The following is a 20,682-nucleotide window of genomic DNA, read 5'->3' on the forward strand; positions in this document are numbered from 1 at the left end:
AAACCACCAATCCATAAGATGGCAGACTAAATGTAGGCTACTGTATAATTCGCCAGGTCTATGTTCAGGATTACGCGCAGTAAGATATTGCAGTCTTTCCCAGTTTAATTTTGATATTGGGCCTCGCATTAGGCAGTACAACCTAAAACCTGGTTGAACGTGTAGGCCAATTAAAGCACGTGTGTATTAAGTTACTATGTGAAATACGCACGTCGCAAGATTAAGTTGACCAAAGTCAAGCAGCCCGGACTCGTCACTTTTTTGTACGCCCTGCTTTACTTTTTGCAGTGTGCTTTACTGGATCATGTTAATGTGTGTCATGTGAAGTTGCGAACAACAGTGTAGGCCTACTATAATTGGCCTACAAATTAGATCACATTTAAGATTGGGGAATGTATTCTGAAAAGTACGACAAGGATGTATTGGTTAACAATAATAACAAATATCGACTGCTCGGCCAGCGTGCGCTCTCGCTGTAGACTCACACGTTGTGTAGAATGTTAATTCATGGGCTGATAGTCTTGGCTTCAAAATATGATTGCAGCATTGATTGCTGCTATATCGCACAGAGCAAGCGCCGTACTGTGCTGTGCTGTGCTTCGCTTTTTACTGCCACTGGCTAGATAGAAACAATGCTTTCATAGGAAGGTGTGGGTGGCTCTTAAAAGAGCCGTTGTTGTTGTAAAGGGGAAAGACTTAAGCACGCTCTCCGCGGATACGACGAGCCAGCTGGATGTCCTTGGGCATGATGGTCACTCTCTTGGCGTGGATGGCGCACAGGTTGGTGTCCTCGAACAGACCAACCAGGTAAGCCTCGCTAGCCTCCTGCAGAGCCATGACAGCAGAGCTCTGGAAGCGCAGGTCGGTCTTGAAATCCTGAGCGATTTCCCTGACCAGACGCTGGAAGGGCAGCTTGCGGATCAGCAGCTCAGTGGATTTCTGGTAGCGACGGATCTCTCTCAGAGCAACCGTTCCTGGCCTGTAACGGTGAGGCTTCTTCACGCCACCGGTAGCTGGTGCGCTTTTACGCGCTGCCTTGGTGGCGAGCTGCTTCCTCGGGGCTTTGCCTCCGGTGGACTTGCGAGCAGTTTGCTTGGTTCTTGCCATTGTAGAGCTTCGTTGGAAGGAACGAACGTGAAGCCAAACGAGAAGCGCATGCTATTTAAGCGCTACATCCGAGACTTGCCTCCAATGACGTGCCCTCACCAGTTCCCTCTGATTGGACTTCATCTCAATGGCGCCTAAAATTTAAACCATAGAGCACCGCCCCACCGAGAGTGCAGGGTAGTTCTATTCAATGGTGTTAACGTAGTCAACAAGCACTTTTCATCTCTAACTATCCCACATGCAGTGTAGGCATATTCACTGCTCGACCAATACCATTTATTTACCGGTGTTAAAACAGTTAACAATTACTTGTCACCTCTATCCTACATGTAAACAACACGTGTACTTTCATGCTACGCTATATTAAAACCACAGCCATGTTTCATATCACCCTACATGCTTTTGGGTTCCATTGTGCTTTGGCGCCCACACCACAGCATTCTCACTGGTCTTTCCATTATGCGTGTTTGGAACATCTCTGAAACATTTTCAAGTGGAACATATAAATGCATTCATCAACACATAAGATGTGTATATTAGCTGCACCATATGGTGCGTTCCCCAGGGTTGGGAGATGGGATGTTTCTGACCTCCTACTTGCTGAAATGCATTGGAACGCCTGTTGAAGCGGAATGTTCAAGTCGCGAGCTGGGGCAAAAGCGAAGCAAACCGACTTCGCCCTATTGACCATAGTGATGTCATCACAGCAATGGCAGCGCACAGTGTTAGGAATAGTTTATGTTGCACATCACCATTCTACGGACAAATAAAGTTGATTCGGACAGGTTAAGGCCACACCAATTTAATTTGTTGGTTCTCGGATTCGCCTCTTGTATTTTGTAACAAAATGAAAAAAAAAAAAAAATCAGTTTCAATACCCCAAAAAATGAAATCGCTAAAAAAAACGAAGACTGCATGTTTTCATGAACGGGGAGATGTCTCTTTAGTAGTTGGAGGTCATGTGACATAGAGAACCAATAAAACCACTCCTTTCAACATGCCAATTACGACTAGCAAATCAGGAAACGTGTTGCATTCAAACCAAGGAGGTCTAGACATTTACAGACAAACATGCAATGGCAAGTTGAAGCCCCTGTGGGTTAGCAGTAGCAGCGGTGAAACACAGTATTGCTCTTAGTGGAATTAGTGGAGTGGGATAGCAGTTTTAAAAAAGAAAAACAACTATTCAACTGTTGAATCATCTCAGTTTATTCAAACCAGATTAATATAATAATTGCCCTGTGAGCTAATTTTGTGCCTGGTCTATTTGGCTGCCTTAATTCCCTTCTACACTGTCCTTCTCCATGTCCAGGTGTTTGCCTGTCTTGCACCTTCCTTTGGAGGTCCATGTGAGGCTGATATACAGGTGGTATAACCACACGACTAATTTTTTTTTTTTTTTTTTTCGCCCTCTCGCTTCAACTTTTTCCTGAAAAAATCCGAGAACCAACAAATTAAATTGGTGTGGCCTAACGAGTTGCAAAACAACCTGTTAACTTTTCTAAGGTGTAGTTATATTGACATTGCGTATTTCAAAGATGAAATGCGGATAACGCATGATGTTGTTTACATTGCTGACATCTTTGACAAGTGGATATGTAGTTTTTGTCCCTCCATGTTTGTAGTTTGTTTGACATGCTGGTTGGAACGCTTTCAAGTGGGTGGTAGCTGCCTTCTTGTTGCCTACTAGGAAGCTCCTACCTCTGGGGAATGCAGCAATAGTCGTGGATGAATGCATGGCAACTGACTGTGCTGGCGTCTAATGCGGGGAAACATACTTGGACAGTCAACGAGTCTTTGTGTTAATGATAGCTAAGCAATTCCCTTCCGGTGTCTCACATATGGAGCGTCTAGGCACATTCTTATTTAGCCGCCATGTAGCCTAGACGGTGTATATAATTATAGGCCAGCGTTTTGGAGATAGTTGGCGATGTTAACACAGTAATCCCCATTATTCACGATGCGTGTGTGACACGTAGGTATATATTTTTTGTTTTACTAGGTTTCATCAATATTTCTATCAGACATTGAAATTGCTCTTTTCGGGATGTGTGGGTGGCTCTTAAAAGAGCCGTTGTGTTCAGGGAAGTCGGGGGAAGATTTACTTGGACTTCTCGGTCTTCTTGGGCAGGAGCACAGCCTGAATGTTGGGCAGCACACCACCCTGAGCGATGGTGACTCCACCGAGCAGTTTGTTCAACTCCTCGTCGTTGCGCACGGCCAGCTGCAGATGACGGGGAATGATACGAGTCTTCTTGTTGTCACGAGCGGCGTTGCCAGCCAACTCCAGGATCTCAGCGGTCAAGTACTCGAGCACTGCGGCCAGGTAGACGGGTGCGCCAGCTCCCACGCGCTCACCATAGTTGCCTTTGCGCAGCAGTCTGTGCACTCGACCAACGGGGAACTGTAGACCAGCCCTGGAAGAACGAGTCTTGGCCTTTGCCCTAGCCTTGCCACCGGTTTTGCCTCTTCCGCTCATATTTGTTGCTTTGTCTTAGATGTCGAAAAATCGAGTGCTTCACTCCTTTCCTCACGCCACTATATATATATATCCACGACTGGGGAGGCAAACTAGAGCCTGAGTGGTGACTGGCTGAAGCTGTAAGCTTTGGAGCCAATCACTGGGTAGTCAACACCGTGACATCGTTGGGGAACTCAAAAGGCGCTCTTTCCCCCCTTCTCCCCAAAATCACATATTCCCTTTCTTTTGGCAAATAATGTACTTTATGCCATGAAATTAAAATAAAAGCATGTATGCACGACGGCGGAATTTCACACAGCCCACCATGCGCTTTGTTATGTGCGCTGTTCTCGGAGGTGTGTATTTAATAAAGTAGAAGTAGAAGTACTCTTACAAATGTAATTACGACCCTATAACAAAACATCTTTGTAATGTCATACTTTTAGTGTTCTAATTCCACATGTAAGCACTTATACTGTATACAACTTGTTGCCTATCCCATTAGGAACAAACAGCTGGAGTCAGGCGTTCATTGCGCGTCTTTCTAAAGCTTCCAACAAATATAGACAATTGACTATATAGTTCCAAACAGCATGTTATGTGTACATATACATATGTATCTTGTACAGATGTTTGTGCATGTTGATAACTAACCATTTACTGGCAGCGTTTGGATGGGTTCAGTCTTTGTATCGTGGCAATAGCGGCAGGGCCGTGAGTGGGGCCTCGGTGATTTTGCAAACAATGAGCGAGGTTAGTTGTGAAAAATGGCGCAAATCATGCTTGGCAGGAGACCGCTCGTTCATTCATGTCAAACTCTGAGACCGTACTGATGCGTGCATTTCATTGGAACGTGTGCAATTAATGAGGAAATTGGGTGGCTCTTAGAAGAGCCTTTTGTTTGAGAAACAGCAGCCTAAAATGAATTTACTTCTTCTTAGGGGCTGCCTTCTTGGGCTTGGCTGCTTTAGGTTTAGCTGCCTTGGGCTTGGCTGCCTTAGCCTTCTTCGGGCTTTTTGCTGCCTTCTTGGGAGCCGCAGGCTTCTTTGCCTTCTTGGGGCTCTTTGTAGCCTTCTTGGGGGCTGCGGGCTTCTTAGCCTTCTTCGGGGATTTCTTGGCGGCGGCTGGTTTTTTGGCTGCTGCCTTCTTGGGCTTCTTTGCTGCGGCGGGCTTCTTGGCAGCTGGCTTTTTGGCCGCTGGCTTCTTGACTGCCTTCTTCTTGGGCTCTGCCGCCTTCTTGGCTAACTTGAAGGATCCGGACGCACCGACTCCTTTAGTCTGGACAAGGGTGCCTTTAGTGACCAGTCCTCTGACTGCCACTTTGACACGAGCCTTGTTCTTCTCCACGTCGTATCCGCCAGCTGCGAGCGCCTTCTTCAGAGCGGCGAGGGACACTCCCTTCTTCTCCTTGGAGGCAGCGATTGCTTTCACAATCAACTCGCCGACACTTGGACCAGTCTTCTTGGGCCTGGGTGCCTTCTTCTTGGGTGCCTTTGCCGGTGCGGCAGCGGGGGCTGGAGCAGCGTCTGCCATTCTCGTTGCGTTTCTCTAAGAGAGTTTTTCTACTCAGTGAATGACTGCATGAGCCAATGGGCAGGACTTATGATCGACATGAGAGCCGCAGAGATTCAACCAAGCCAGCTCTCCGACTCTTTGACTGTACTAGCAAATCGCTTGTGTTTTCTGCTCTCGGTTTATGGCAAAATATGTAAAGAATGAAACCACTTTTGGGTGCATCAACAAATGCTTTGTTAAAGTTAACATTTCGATGTTCACAGAAACATGACCAAAGTGACTCTATGTCTGTTTTTGGTGTTTAAACTTGCCCCCAACTTCAGTAGTACCGGTGGAGTTATGTGGACTTTTGTCTGTTTTGTCATGAAAACTTGCGATTTTAAGAGTGTTCCAGATATCACACGTTGTCTTCGAAGCCCATTTGATCAAATTCACAATGTCGTCTATCCAACGAAAAAGTAATAACTTGCTTACGCCTTCTGTATTACTCTACAAATAGCATGTTTTGGACTGCGTAAAACACAGTCCCTTGCGTGCCCACCTGGCCATATGCGTATAGTCATTAGGAACCTTAGGACAAAAAAACAAGCACAGATGTGCCACTTAAGTAATCATTGAGACTTTTGCCATGTTTAAACTTGGTGAACAAATGTGTGTTTGATGTTTTAATGTGTGGGTTGATGTTGCCTTCTCAGCTTCATGATCTACAATCATCATGCACTAAAGAATGGATAGCAAGGCTAAGCACACACATGGTGTACACACACATATTGGTCTCGGCCTTTTAATTTCACCTTGGGAAACAGGACAAGGACTGCAATTCACTATGCCTCCCCACACAGTGACGTGAAACTGTGGCATTTTACTTCATAATAATGCCTGGGTGGTTTCATTTTCTGACCATCTTTACCATCATGTCCCGAGTGTTATGCAACATGCATCAGGAGATGCTGGTATCACTTGATATTCAACTGCTCAATATGTAGTCTTATGATGAAGCAATCTCCCCCAAATAATGTACAGGTTTAATATCGAACTTGGGACCCTTTACCGAATCATTATATTAATTTTGCAAAAAAGAAAAGACGATTCCCCCTTTATCTCTATGGGGTAGCTCTAAATTAGCCCATCCAACAGCTTTAATATTGAACTTGGAACCCTTTACCAAATTAATATCTCAATTTTGATATTGATAAACTGAGCCGTATCACATTCCCTCACATAGTGCATATTTGTTGCAGGTTTAGACTCCATTAAAAATCAGCCAGTCGCATTTCATGAGCAAGAGAAAATGCTTGCACTGCTCAGGTTGCTCAGGACAGTTTCATTCTGGGTGTAACATATGCAGGCTCGTGTTTGTGGCCACACAAAAACATTCTTGTGCTAATTTTAAATGTACATTATACAAATATTAAGGCATACATTACAATTAAAAACTTAGTATCTTCTCTCTATTCTTTTCCTCAAGACCACCTCTGTCTTTACAGGATCAGCAATTTCTCCCTGTATCTTTGTTCTTTCTTTACTTGCCATCTCTATCCACCTGGTACAAGCTTAATCAAGCTGTAAAGCTGTAAATAAATCAACAAATAAAAGAAAGGGGAAGCATTTGAATGATACAATGAAGCATGGAACTTATCAGGAACTCATATTCACATATGGATATATATTGGTGTCTGAATAATACAAATACAACACTGAAATGTTTTAGAGCAGGGCTGGGGAACCTATACGTATGTCTCGAGGGCCGTTTGCGGCCGTTTTATCCGGCCCCCGATATCATTTTAATGTTATGCAACTTCACATGAAATATGACATATTTTGTAAAGGAATCTTAGAAATTACATTTCCAATGCATATATTCAGGGGACCTAGAGAAGGTGTCTTCCTTCAATATAGGCCTGAATCGCATGGGGAAATCCTGATTTGTGTTCAAATTACGGTCCTCGGAGGACTTTCATGACCCTTGTAGGAATTCGAAGTGACCCCTTTGAATGAAAAAGGTTCCCCACCCCTGTTTTAGAGCATCACAATATCAAGCAAATCTGAATATTAGCCATGAAAAATGTAATTAAGCTTTCATTTATGTATTAAAAGGAAGTTAATCTCATATGGCGTGACAAAATGGTAATATGGTGTGACAAGAAAACTGTCACACCTTATGGCATTTTGTCACACCATATGAGGTTTCATGCTGGTTTCATGAGATTAAGCAATGTGTATTCATGTTAGCCATGTAAAACCACGCTAAATGCAATATGACAAGATAGTTTTTAAGGTTATATAGACTATAGAAAAAAACCCTATTGTCTTTATTTTTGTGTAAAATGTGTCACACCAAAACACGTGCAACATGGAACTGGAGCAGCAGTGTTGGATATACTTGATTTTTTTTTGGGTCACTATGAAGAGCGTAAACTCATCTTGTAGCTGTCAATGTCCTTCTGAGGTGATATTGTGCTTCCTGAAAGAATGAATAAAGAATGAGAGAATGAGAAACATTACTGTAATCATAGTGAATTTAAAATCAAACTTTGGGACATTGATTGTAACCGTCACACCATATGAGCTTTTTCTACTTTGGCTCTAAATTAATGTTGTGAATGATTTATAAGGACATAAACAGCTGCACTTTCCAAAAGACATGAACACAGTTTTTGTCCATTGTTTTATTAAAATGACTTAACTTTGACACAGGGGACCAAAAAAAAACGCCACGTCATGTCAACCACCTGCATTTTGCAAAAAAGAAAAGACGATTCCCCCCTTATCTCTATGGGGGTGCTTTAAATTAGTCAGCTTTAATATTGAAATTGGAACACTTTACCAAATTAGTATCTGAATTTTGATATTAGTGTACTGACCATCCATATCACATTTCTTTTAAAAAAGAAAAGATGATTTCCCCCCTTATCTCTATGGGGAGGCTTTCAATTAGCCCATGCAACACCAATTTAATCCTTCATTTTGACGCGTTTTCAGTTATTATTCTTTCACACTGAGTTTCACTGGCTTTGGCTCATTTCTATTACACAGGAGGTGTTCCCGGATCATTTTGACCACCTGTATCTTTGGGGGACTCATACATCAATATTTTCAAAACTCTCTGATACAACAGTGTTCCTCAAGACCGCTTCTCTCTTTACCGGATCAGTCATTTCTCCCCGTATTTCTTTGTTCTTTCTTTACTTGCCATCTCTATCCACCTGGTACAATCTTAATCAAGCCGAAAAGTAAATAAATAAACAAATAAAAGGAAGGGGAAGCATTTCAATTATAAAAAGAAGCATGTTATCATGAATTAATTTACAATCTATTGGTTTCTGAATAATACAAATACAAGACTGTACAAAATGTTTAAGAGCATCAACCTATCAAGCAAATCTTAATATTAGCCATGAAAAATGTAATGGAGCTTTTATTTATGTATTATAATCTCATATGGTGTGACAAAATGATAATATTGAACTTGGAACCCTGTAGGCCTACCAAATTAATATGTGATTTTTTTTATTTTTTTTTGGGGGGGGGGGGGGGGGTAGGACCTTCCCAATAGGCAAAAAGGAGTCAGCTACCTCCCACTTGAAAGCGTTCCAACCAGCAAGCCAACCAAATTACAAGCATGGAGGGACAAAAATACATATCCACTTCTCTAATATGTCAGCAATGTAAACGATGAGGTGTAAACAACACCATGCGTTTTTTTCCATGTAGCCGCATTTCATCTTTGAAAGAGGCAATGCCAATAACTACTACACCTTAGAAAGGTTCAGGCGGTTTTGCAACTGTTAACCTGTCCAAATCAACTCTATTTATTAGTAGGGTTGGAAAGGGGGGTCCACGCGCACCCCCCGGCTTTTTTTACGCCACCTGATTTTTTTGTATCTTTAGAGTGTCTACTTCCAGAATCTGCCAGGTGCCAAGATAAAATAATGTCCCATGGCCTTAATTTTTAACCATTTAATGCACCTGACAGGAACTCAACAGATTGAAACAATGACAATAGGTCATAACTTTTGAAATAAACTACATACAGAGACAAATTAACACATTTTCCCATACAATATTGACCTGAGGAATGAATTTAAGTTGTTGTTTTTGACTTTTGACAACATTTAAACAGCATATTTGCTCAGAAACAGCAATAAAATGACCCAAAATATGTAGACACTCAACTATCTTTTCATTCTTTTGAGTTTTATTGTCTTTTTTTCACCACCTGCTATTCCTTTATCATTTCCAGTGTAAATGTGACTATTATATCGGGTTTTAGGCTGAAATAATGACCCACAGTCTCCATTTTTAACCCTTTAATGTGCCTGACTGGAACCTGGCAGATTGAAACAATGATACAGAATTGGTCATAGCTTCGTATGTAAACATCATACAGAGAGATTAACACATTTCCCCATACAATGTTGACCCAATGAATGATATTAAGTTCTTGTCTTTGACATTTGACAACATTTGAACTGCATTTTTGGTCATAATTGGCAATGAAATGGCCATTCAAGTAGGCCTATCTTTTCATTCTTTCGGGTTATATTTATTTTTCAACACCTGCTCTTCATTCATAATTTACATTAAAAAGTGTATTCAGAGTATTAAGCTGGAATAATGACCCACAGGGTTCATTTGTAACCCTTCAATGGACCTGAATGGAACCAACAGATTGCAACAATGATACAATTCATTGGGCAGTCATGGGTAATTTGGGCAGTCATGGGTAAGCAATTAGGGCGTCAGACTTGTATCCCAAAGGTTGCCGATTTGACTCCTGACTCGCCAGGTTGGTGGGGGTAATCAACCAGTGCTCTCCCCCATCCTCCTCCATGACTGAGGTACCCTGAGCATGGACCCGTCCCGCCGCACTGATCCTCAGGGGCGCCACTGAGGGCTGCCCCTTTGCACGGGTGAGGCATGAATGAAATTTCATTGTGTGCAGTGTTCACGTGTGTGCTGTGGAGTGCTGTGTCACAATGACAATGGGAGATGGAGTTTCCCAATGGGCTTTCACTTTATTTCTTTCAATGGAGGTTAACGTTTGAAGTAAACCACAGTACAGAGAAAAGGTAACCAATTTTCCCATACAATACTGACCCAAAAAATGCAATGAACATTTTTTGGCCTTTTATCAACTTTTAAATGCGCTTCTGGACAAATACTGCCCTAAAATCTATAGAAATTAAACTGTCATTCTATTTTGGAGGATCACAGCAGCAAGCAACCCATCCACACTAGTGTTTTGTAGGTGCATGACTACCTGAATAATGCACTATCTTGATCCAAGTGACCAGATTTGTAAAGTTTGTCAGCCATGACTGTGTTTTACACTGGCATGTTTCTCTGTCCTGTACATTTGGCATAACAAGCCAAACAGTCTATGTCTGCAGAAAAAGGTGAAAGACACATCTTCATGTTACAAATTACATGTGGAGGTTTTGCAATAAGAAAAAGGAAAGAATATACGCACACCACAGATGCTCCCTTGTCGTGAGACACCTGACGAAGACCTTACAGGTCGAGACGTTAAATGATGACAAGGGAGCGTCTGTGGTGTGCTGTTAGTCTTTCCTTTTCTCTTGTGTGTTCTTTTATGTCCTGCACCCACGGCAATTGCTTTTTGGGATGTGCCTTTACCTCACATTTTTGAAGGTTTTGCTAATAAGTCTTAAAGAAGCCTCCTTTGTTTCTTGAACCTCTGAATGATGATGGTGCTAGTTGGTTATTAAGTGGAAGATATATTTTGAAAATGAGATACTGTTTCAATCTGAAACTCAATAACATAATCAAATGTATACTTTAAATGAGCAATGAGAAGCACCCAATAAAACTTGAAAGAATGAAAAAAGACTGCTTATTTTCTACACAATTTGGGTATTTTAATGCTATTTTTGTCCAGGAACACGGTTTAAACGTTGATGACAGTCCTTCACAAGTGCTTCATTGCATTTCTTGGTATGGAAAATGGGTTAGCTTTTCTTCTCTTTGTGGCTTACTTCAAAAGTCAACCCACACTATGTCTTTTTATAAAGTATTATAAGTTTAAATGTTGTCAAATGTCAAATCAACAACTTAATTTCATTCTTCAGCTTAGTATTGTATATCAAAATGTGTTAATTTTTCTCTGTATATAGTTTAATTCAAAAGTTATGACCCATTCTGTATCATTGTTTCAATCTGTTCCAGTCAGGCACATTAAAGGGTTAAAAATGGAGACTGTGGGTCCTTATTTCAGCCTAAACCCAATATAATAGTCACATGTACACTGCAAATGATAAAGGAGGAGCCGGTGGTGGACAAAAGACAATAAAATTCGAAAGAATGAAAAGATACTTGAGTGTCTACATATTTTAGGCCATTTTATTGCCGATTATGACCAAAAATGCTGTTTAAATGTTCTGAAATGTCAAAGACAACTACTTAATAGCATTCCTCAGGTCAATATTATATGGGAAAATGTGTTAATTTGTCTCTGTATGTAGTTTACTTCAAAAGTTATGACCCATTTTGTATCATTGTTTCAGTCTGTCGGGTTTCAGTCAGGCGCATTAAAGGGTCAAAAATGGAGACTGGGGGTCATAATTTCAGCTTAATACGCGATATAATACTCACATTTACACTGCAAATGATAAAGGAAGAGCAGGTGGTGAAAAAGAGACAACAAATCTCAAAAGAATGAAAAGATAGGTGAGTGTCTACATATTTTGGGTCATTTTATTGCTGTTTCTGAGCAAATATGCTGTATAAATGTTGTTAAAAGTCAAAAACAACAACTTGAATTCATTCCTCAGGTCAATATTGTATGGGAGAATGTGTTAATTTGTCTCTGTATGTAGTTTACTTCAAAAGTTATGACCTATTCTCTGTCATTGCTTCAATCTGTTGGGTTCCTGTCAGGTGCATTAAATGGTTAAAAATGAAGGCCATGGGACATTATTTCAGCTTGGCACCTGGCAGATTCTGGAAGTAGACACTCTAAAGATACAAAAAAATCAGGTGGCGTAAAAAAAGCCGGGGGGTGCGCGTGGACCCCCCTTTCCAACCCTACTATATAGGATGGTGATGGCTGAGTAATGTGCAACATAAATTATTCCCAAGTCGGTTTGCTTCGCTTTTGCCCCAGCTCGCGACTTGAACATTCCGCTTCAACAGGCGTTCCAATGCATTTCAGCAAGTAGGAGGTCAGAAACATCCCATCTCCCAACACTGGGGAATGCACCATTAGCCTACATGCTCCCGCCATAACTGTTTCGAACTCACAAAGGGAGGGGCGCTTGGCCCTAGTAAGCCTGGATTCAAGCAGGTCCTCCTGTCTGGAACAAATAAGCGGGGCTCACCATGAGAATGTACCAGTCTTTGTAATTTCAGAGAGACAACAACATGAGTGGACGCGGCAAGGGAGGTAAAGGTCTTGGAAAGGGCGGCGCTAAGCGTCATCGCAAAGTCCTCCGCGATAACATCCAGGGAATTACCAAGCCTGCAATCAGGCGCTTAGCTCGCCGTGGTGGTGTGAAGCGTATCTCTGGGCTCATCTACGAGGAGACCCGTGGTGTGCTGAAGGTGTTCCTTGAGAACGTGATCCGTGATGCCGTCACCTACACCGAGCATGCCAAGAGGAAGACTGTCACAGCCATGGACGTCGTCTATGCTCTGAAACGCCAGGGCCGCACTCTGTACGGTTTCGGAGGTTAAATATCGACTCCCCCGACAAACACCAAAGGCTCTTTTAAGAGCCACCCACTTATCTAAAAGAGCTAATATATCCATTATGTCCACCCTCAAATGAAGGGAACATCTGTATGAAACAATGAAATGGTTAGTTGTATGCAGAATGCGGAATTAGCCTTGCACTGTAAAGTAGCCTACACCAGCTGCCGCAGAACTCAATCTAAGTCAATTTAAATCCGTATTATACAGTGTGAAGCTTTGAAATTCAACTTTGTTCAAACCACTCACACGACTCGCAGTAAAACAATGAAATCAATGTGCAATTCAGAGGCAGTTGAACTTATTTCAATTTATACCATGCCCATTGCTGTGCGTAGGAGAATTATTTAACTGTATCTATCATGACTTACTGACTCATATTTAGGGCCTAGGCCTATTTAGTGTGTAGGACTTTCCCAGCAGGTTTCCTATGAGCTGGTCGTGACAAAAGCCACTTTCCACTGTGTAGTCTATTGTGTAAATGTATATTTTAAAATCGTGAAAACGGTAGTCAAATGGTCAGGAATGCCCCTCACAATAATTTCCACCTGGGATCCATAAATTATCGCCTACTCTACTCTAAAACAGAATGAATAATGTAGGTAACTACATAGGCTATGTTAGGCAGGTACAATAAGGTCTACTTATTTACCCTAATACGAAACTTGAGACTGCTTGCTTGCAACATAGGCTACATGTACTCATAGTAACTTTTCAGGTGATTTAAGTTCATCTGACTAGAATAGGCTGCTTGTATTACTTTGTTGAACGTAATTCATTTCGTTAAAAAGTGCGGGAAATGGTCAGTGTGCAACAAGGGGAAAACTAACGTTTGTGGGTAGAGTGTTCGTTGAGGCAGACGGAACGTCCCCGTATTTCAAAAGTGACCAATCATCGCTTCTGAAAATGGAGGGAAATGCCTCATCGGATTGTCCTTGAGCTCAGCTTGTGCCAACTTGAAGTGAGGTATTTGCATACTGGTGGGTATAAGAAGAGCAGAGCAACTGTATAAAGTATCACTGTCTTTGACAACTGTTAAGCATGCCTGATCCAGCCAAGCCTGCTCCCAAGAAGGGCTCTAAGAAAGCCGTGAGCAAGACCGCCGGAAAGGGTGGCAAGAAGCGCAAGAGGACCAGGAAGGAGAGCTATGCTATTTACGTGTATAAGGTCCTGAAGCAGGTCCACCCCGATACTGGGATCTCTTCTAAGGCCATGAGCATCATGAATTCCTTCGTCAACGATATCTTCGAGCGCATCGCTGGTGAGGCTTCCCGCCTGGCACATTACAACAAGCGCCACACCATCTCCTCCAGGGAGATACAGACCGCAGTGCGTCTGTTGTTGCCTGGTGAGCTCGCCAAGCACGCCGTGTCTGAGGGAACCAAGGCCGTCACCAAGTACACCAGCTCCAAGTAAAGAGTTCAACCACCTTTTCCCAAACCAAAGGCTCTTTTAAGAGCCACCCAAAATCTCATCGAAAAGCTATTCCGCATCCTGTGAATGTCCTACAGAATGACGTGTGTTTTATGTGATGAAATGAAGTCTTCCACACACAAGCTCACAACCAAAACCACTAATCCATAAAATGGCAGACTATGTAGGCTACTCTATACTTCGCCAGGTCTATAATTCAGGATTACGCGCAGTAAGATATTGCAGTCTTTCCCAGTTGAATTTTGATATTGGGGCTCGCATTAGTCAGTGGCCTACAACATAAAACCTGGTTGAACTTGTAGGCCAATTACGTGTGTACAAAGTGTTTTAAGTTACTATGTGAAATCCGCACAACTTCTCAAGTTTAAGTTGACCAAAGTCAAGCAGCCCGGACTACCTAACTTTTTTTTTGTACGCCCTGCTTTACTACGGAGGCCCAGAGGTGACACGGAGGGATTTTTTTTGGGTGGGAAATGTGTGCACTAGAGACTAACACCTTTGCGAGATAACGCAAATATTTTGCGAGATAACGCAAATCTTTTGCGAGATATCGCAAACCATTTGCGAGATAACGCAAATATTTTGCGTGATAACGCAAATATTTTTGCGAGATAACGCAAATTAAAACTTACATCTGCGGGTTCACCACTTTGATTTGCAGCACACTTTTTGGTCACCGGGGGGCAGTCTGAACCAACACGTGTAAGGCTTTGAAACGCCACAGTTGTAGGGGTAGGCTATTCAATTCAACCACCACTGTTGTTGGACAACAGCGAGAGGGAAGCTGACAGTCAAAAACATGAGACTACTACCGCTGGAAGGACGTGCAAGGATACCGTTATTATATCCATTGTTTTATGTTAAATAAACAACAGATTTTGAGAGACGCCGTAGCACCTTGCTTTGCGAACGGACAGAAGGGGAAATATAGGATTTGTTGGACGACAGGTGTCTGCAATGCAGAAGCTTTGTATGACAGACTTAAGGAAGGCAGACGGGACAACTGCTTAGGCTACTCTACGGTCATTTTCAAAGATGATGAGAAGTTTATGAAAATCATTTTGTCATATCAAGACCCACATGTGAATTATGTAGGCCTAATTTTAACATAGGCCTCGACGTTGAGGCATCACGCTGTATTCTTTCTTTCTTTTTCTTGAAACTTTCAACGCAATGTGTTGTTTGTTGCGATTCTCCCCTTTTAATTTATAATTGGCTAAATCAAGTAGGCTATCACTGCTTAGCCATGCAGAGAGCTTAGACTTGTAACAACTCCGACATTTGGAACTATCCAAAGTGGGCATTGGTTAATAGATTTCTCGGTCAGACTTGGATTAATGTTTCTTAACGCATGACATGATGGCAGATCACGGAACTTCACGAATAGAAAGCGACATATGTCCTTCCTGTGGTACAAAATTCCTCCTGTTATACATGACATCGGGTCTTAGGTAAATGGAGGAAATCAAATAGTTATTTGCTTTTAATTGTGAACCAGTTTTACAGTGATGGCTTTTAGCGATCACAAATTACTTTTGGATGTAACTCGTACCTCCACGCCCCATGGTGCCATGGTTTCCGACCCTGTAGCACTGAGAGATATCGCAGAAATCTAACGCAGAGCTCACAGAGATGACTAACAACTTTCAGAAATTCACGGAGAAGTGTCAAGTTTGGCAGAAGGGCGATAGCGCACTGGCATTGATGATCTGGCTTTGTTGTAAGCAGTCCAAAATCATAGCGTAACGGGCGTAAAGGGCCGTAGCCTAACGCAACAGAGTTTTTCCGAGGTGTGGCGGAACACAACACAACACACACACACACACACACACACACACACACACACACACACACACACACACACACACACACACACACACACACACCAATTTTGAAAGAATTGAAATACTTTTCTTTGAAAGAAAGAATACAGCGTGCTGCCTCAGCTGACAATGTTAAAATTAGCCTACATAATTCACATGTGGGTCTTGATATGACAAAATGATCGTCATATGCTTCATAATCTTTGAAAATAACCGTTCAGTAACAGTTAAGCCGTTACGCTTTTAAAAGTTTGGCACAATCTGCTCGGAGTCGGAGGGAACCGTCAGATTGTTTGTGTGCTTGTGGCAACTATGCCTTTGGTTTGTGTGTGTGGTGCCGCTGGGGAGTCGAGCCCATGTAAAGCCTCGCTTCACGAGAGAGGGACAATTTCGTGGAGTTTGGTCTATGGCGGGGGTGCGACTGTAAGCGCACTTTTACGCGCAGCAAACTAGATCTATTTAGGGGTAACCCGCACGCTGAGCGGCCCAAGTGGTGTGAGGTGAACCAAAAATAAACAAAAGAAAGATACAAATAAACAAAACAACAAACAGATAACTCTCACTTTCTCCTACATCACACAAAATAAGAACTGAAAGCAAAGGGGGAAACGTCACACACTCGCGCACGCACACACACACACAGTCACTCTCCAATATAAACAGCAGCCCGCAGACAGACCAACAGGTGGATCCACAGGTACCACGGACAGCGACCGACTGTCTCGAAGTCGCCGGGCAAAGGACGCAGCGCAAAAAGCCTGGTTCCTATAACGCCAAGTACGAAGTTGGCCTAGTGAACCAATGTGGCCGCGCTTACAGTCGCACCCCGTCATAGACCAAACTCCACGAAATTGTCCCTCTCTCGTGAAGCGAGGCTCTACACGGGCTCGACTCCCCAGCGGCACCACACACACAAACCAAAGGCATAGTTGCCACAAGCACACAAACAATCTGACGGTTCCCTCCGACTCCGAGCAGATTGTGCCAACCTTTTAAAAGCGTGCCGAGTTTTGCCAATTGGTGCCTACTGATCACATGGCGCACTAACGCACGACAGACTTAATGATGCGGCTTAAAGGTACACATCCCATTATGTTCACCTACACTACAAGACACTAGTGTGCCGTCAGAAATCATATGGTGTGCCATGGGAAATTAAATGGCTGTAGGCCTACCTTTATAGGCCTAGGCAATATGGTTGTATTTTCAGTTAACATTTTCATTGGTGGTGTGCCTTGGCATTTTCCCTCGATGAACGGCGCTGAACTGAACGGTTATTTTCAAAGATTATGAAGCATATGACGATCATTTTGTCATATCAAGACCCACATGTGAATTACGTAGGCTAATTTTAACATTGGCAGCTGAGGCAGCACGCTGTATTCTTTCTTTCAAAATTGGTGTGTGTGTGTGTGTGTGTGTGTGTGTGTGTGTGTGTGTGTGTGTGTGTGTGTGTGTGTGTGTGTGTGTGTGTGTGTGTGTGTGTGTGTGTGTGTGTGTTGTGTCCCGCCACACCTCGGAAAAACTGTCCTGTCAGTGTTTTAGTTTGCGCAAGGTTGCGTTAGGCTACGGCCCTTTACGCCCGTTACGCTATGATTTTGGACTGCTTACAACAAAGCCAGATCATCAATGCCAGTGCGCTATCGCCCTTCTGCCAAACTTGACACTTCTCCGTGAATTTTTGAAAGTTGTTAGTCATCTCTGTGAGCTCTACGTTAGATTTCAGCGATATCTCAGTGCTACAGGGTCGGAAACCATGGCACCATGGGGCACGTGGCGGTACGAGTTACATCCAAAAGTAATTTGTGTTCGCTAAAACCCATCACTGTAAAACTGGTTCACAGTTAAAAGCAAATAACTATTTGATTTCCTCCATTTACCCAAGACCCAATGTCATGTATAACAGGAGGAATTTCCATCACAGGAAGGACATATGTCGCTTTCTATTCGTGAAGTTCCGTGATCTGCCATCATGTCATGCGTTAAGAAACATTAATCCAAGTCTGACCGAGAAAACTATTAACCAATGCCCACTTTGGATGGTTCCAAATGTCGGAGTTGTTACAAGTCTAAGCTCTCTGCATGGCTAAGCAGTGATAGCCTACTTGATTTAGCCAATTATAAATTAAAAGGGGAGAACCGCAACAAAAAACACATTGCGTTGAAAGTTTCAAGAAAAAGAAAGAAAGAATACAGCGTGCTGCCTCAACGTCGAGGCCTATGTTAAAATTAGGCCTACATAGTTCACATGTGGGTCTTGATATGACAAAATGATTTTCATAAACTTCTCATCATCTTTGAATATGACCGTAGAGTAAGCAGTTGTCCCGTCTGCCTTCCTTAATTCTGTCATACAGAGCTTCTGCATTGCAGACACGTGTCGTCCAACAAATCCTATATTTCCCTTTCTGTCCGTTCGCAAAGCAAGGTGCTACGGTGTCTCTCAAAATCTGTTTATTTAACATAAAACAATGGATAAAATAACGGTATCCTTGCACGTCCTTCCAGCGGTAGTAGTCTCATGTTTTTGACTGTCAGCATCCCTCTCGCTGTTATCCAACAACAGTGGTGGTTGAATTGAATAGCCTACCCCTACAACTGTGGCGTTTCAACGCCTTACACGTGTTGGTTCAGACTGCCACCCGGTGACCAAAAAGTGTGCTGCAAATCAAAGTGGTGAACCCGCAGATGTAAGTTTTAATTTGCGTTATCTCGCAAAAATATTTGCGTTATCTCGCAAAAATATTTGCGTTATCACGCAAAATATTTGCGTTATCTTGCAAATGGTTTGCGATATCTCGCAAAAGATTTGCGTTATCTCGCAAAGGTGTTAGTCTCCAGTGCACACATTTCCCACCCCAAAAAAAGTCCATCCGTGTCACCTCTGGGCCTCCGTACTTTACTTTTTGCAGTGTGCTGTATTGGATCGTGTTGATGCGTGTAATGTGAAGTTGCGAACAACAGTGCTTTCCTACTGTAATTGGCCTACACATTGGATCACATTTAAGATTGGGGAATATATTCAGAAAAGTACGACAAGGATGTATTGGCTAACGATAATAACATGCGCTCTCGCTGTGGACTCACACGTTGTGTAGAATGTTAATTCATAGGCTGGCTTCAAAATATGATTGATTGCTGCTATATCGCACCGTGCAAGCGCCGTGCAGTGCTTTTTACAGCCACTGGCTAGGTAGAAACAATGCTTTCCAAGGAAGGTGTGGGTGGCTCTTAAAAGAGCCGTTGTTGTTTTAAAGGGGAAAGACTTAAGCACGCTCTCCGCGGATACGACGAGCCAGCTGGATGTCCTTGGGCATGATGGTCACTCTCTTGGCGTGGATGGCGCACAGGTTGGTGTCCTCGAACAGACCAACCAGGTAAGCCTCGCTAGCCTCCTGCAGAGCCATGACAGCAGAGCTCTGGAAGCGCAGGTCGGTCTTGAAATCCTGAGCGATTTCCCTGACCAGACGCTGGAAGGGCAGCTTGCGGATCAGCAGCTCAGTGGATTTCTGGTAGCGACGGATCTCTCTCAGAGCCACGGTGCCTGGCCTGTAACGGTGAGGCTTCTTCACGCCACCGGTAGCTGGTGCGCTTTTACGCGCTGCCTTGGTGGCGAGCTGCTTCCTCGGGGCTTTGCCTCCGGTGGATTTGCGAGCAGTTTGCTTGGTTCTTGCCATTGTTGAGCTTCGTTGGAAGGAACGAACGTGAAACCAAATGAGAAGCGCATGCTATTTAAGCGCTACATCCGAGACTTGCCTCCAATGACGTACCCTCACCAGTTCCCTCTGATTGGACTTCATCTCAATGGCGCCTAAAATGTAAACCATAGAGCACCGCCCCACCGAGAGTAGTGTAGTTCTATTCAATGGTGTTAAATGGTGCATTCCCCAGGGTTGGGAGATGGGATGTTTCCGACCTCCTACTTGCTGAAACGCATTGGAACGCCTGTTGAAGCGGAATGTTCAAGTCGCGAGCTGGGGCAAAAGAGAAGCAAACCGACTTCGCCCCATTGACTATCGTGGCAGCGCACAGTGTTAGGAATAGTTTATGTTGCACATCATCATTCTATGGACAAATAAAGTTGATTCAGACAGGTTAACGGTTGCAAAACAGCCTGTTAACTTTTCTAAGGTGTAGTTATGTTGACATTGCGTCTTTCAAAGATGAAATGCGGCTAAATGAAAATAGCGCATGATGTTGTTTACATTGCTGACATCTTTGAGAAGTGGATATGTATTTTTGTCCCTCCATGTTTGTAGTTTGTTTGACTTGCTGGTTGGAACGCTTTCAAGCGGGAGGTAGCCTTCTTGTTGCCTACTAGGAAGCTCCTACCTCTGGGGAATGCACCATCAAAAGGCGCTCTTTCCCCCTTCTCCCCAAAACCACATATTCCTTTTTTGGGCAAATAATATACTTTACGCCATGAAATTAAAGTAAAAGCATAAATGTTTGACGACGGAATTTCATACAGCCCACCATGCGCCTTGTTATGTCCTCTGTTCTCTGAGGTGTGTATCTAATAAAGTAGAAGTACACTTACAGATGTAATTACGACCCTATAACATAGAATATTTGTAGTGCCTTACTACTAGTGTTGTAATTACACATCTAAGTACTTCTATTGTATACACA

The 20,682-nt window shown here is 43.0% G+C and overlaps 5 protein-coding genes across 5 annotated transcripts; 2 read left to right on the forward strand and 3 right to left on the reverse strand.

Annotated features, from left to right (window-relative positions):
- Window positions 1–648: 648 nt before the first annotated feature.
- Window positions 649–19,747, reverse strand: LOC134456476 (uncharacterized). The gene is made up of 5 exons (XM_063207842.1): window positions 19,323–19,747; window positions 4,500–5,116; window positions 3,213–3,488; window positions 2,809–2,866; window positions 649–1,158 (listed from the first exon to the last, which is right to left on the reverse strand). Exons 1-5 carry the CDS (start codon window positions 19,725–19,727, stop codon window positions 697–699), a joined length of 1,818 nt encoding a protein of 605 aa, XP_063063912.1. The 5' UTR covers window positions 19,728–19,747; the 3' UTR covers window positions 649–696.
- Window positions 3,160–3,591, reverse strand: LOC134448475 (histone H2A-like). Its single transcript, XM_063198148.1, has one exon. The coding sequence runs from the start codon at window positions 3,584–3,586 to the stop codon at window positions 3,209–3,211; it is 378 nt and encodes a 125-aa protein (XP_063054218.1). The 5' UTR covers window positions 3,587–3,591; the 3' UTR covers window positions 3,160–3,208.
- LOC134448410 (histone H1-like) lies at window positions 4,453–5,125 on the reverse strand. The gene has a single exon (XM_063198089.1). It carries the CDS (start codon window positions 5,099–5,101, stop codon window positions 4,496–4,498), a length of 606 nt encoding a protein of 201 aa, XP_063054159.1. The 5' UTR covers window positions 5,102–5,125; the 3' UTR covers window positions 4,453–4,495.
- On the forward strand, window positions 12,454–12,804 carry LOC134448560 (histone H4). The gene has a single exon (XM_063198243.1). It carries the CDS (start codon window positions 12,467–12,469, stop codon window positions 12,776–12,778), a length of 312 nt encoding a protein of 103 aa, XP_063054313.1. The 5' UTR covers window positions 12,454–12,466; the 3' UTR covers window positions 12,779–12,804.
- LOC134448542 (histone H2B 1/2-like) lies at window positions 13,829–14,379 on the forward strand. Its single transcript, XM_063198221.1, has one exon. The coding sequence runs from the start codon at window positions 13,835–13,837 to the stop codon at window positions 14,207–14,209; it is 375 nt and encodes a 124-aa protein (XP_063054291.1). The 5' UTR covers window positions 13,829–13,834; the 3' UTR covers window positions 14,210–14,379.
- Window positions 19,748–20,682: the final 935 nt, after the last annotated feature.

Source organism: Engraulis encrasicolus, chromosome 1 (genome assembly GCF_034702125.1).
Source record: "Engraulis encrasicolus isolate BLACKSEA-1 chromosome 1, IST_EnEncr_1.0, whole genome shotgun sequence".
NCBI classification, from domain to species: Eukaryota; Metazoa; Chordata; class Actinopteri; order Clupeiformes; family Engraulidae; genus Engraulis; species Engraulis encrasicolus.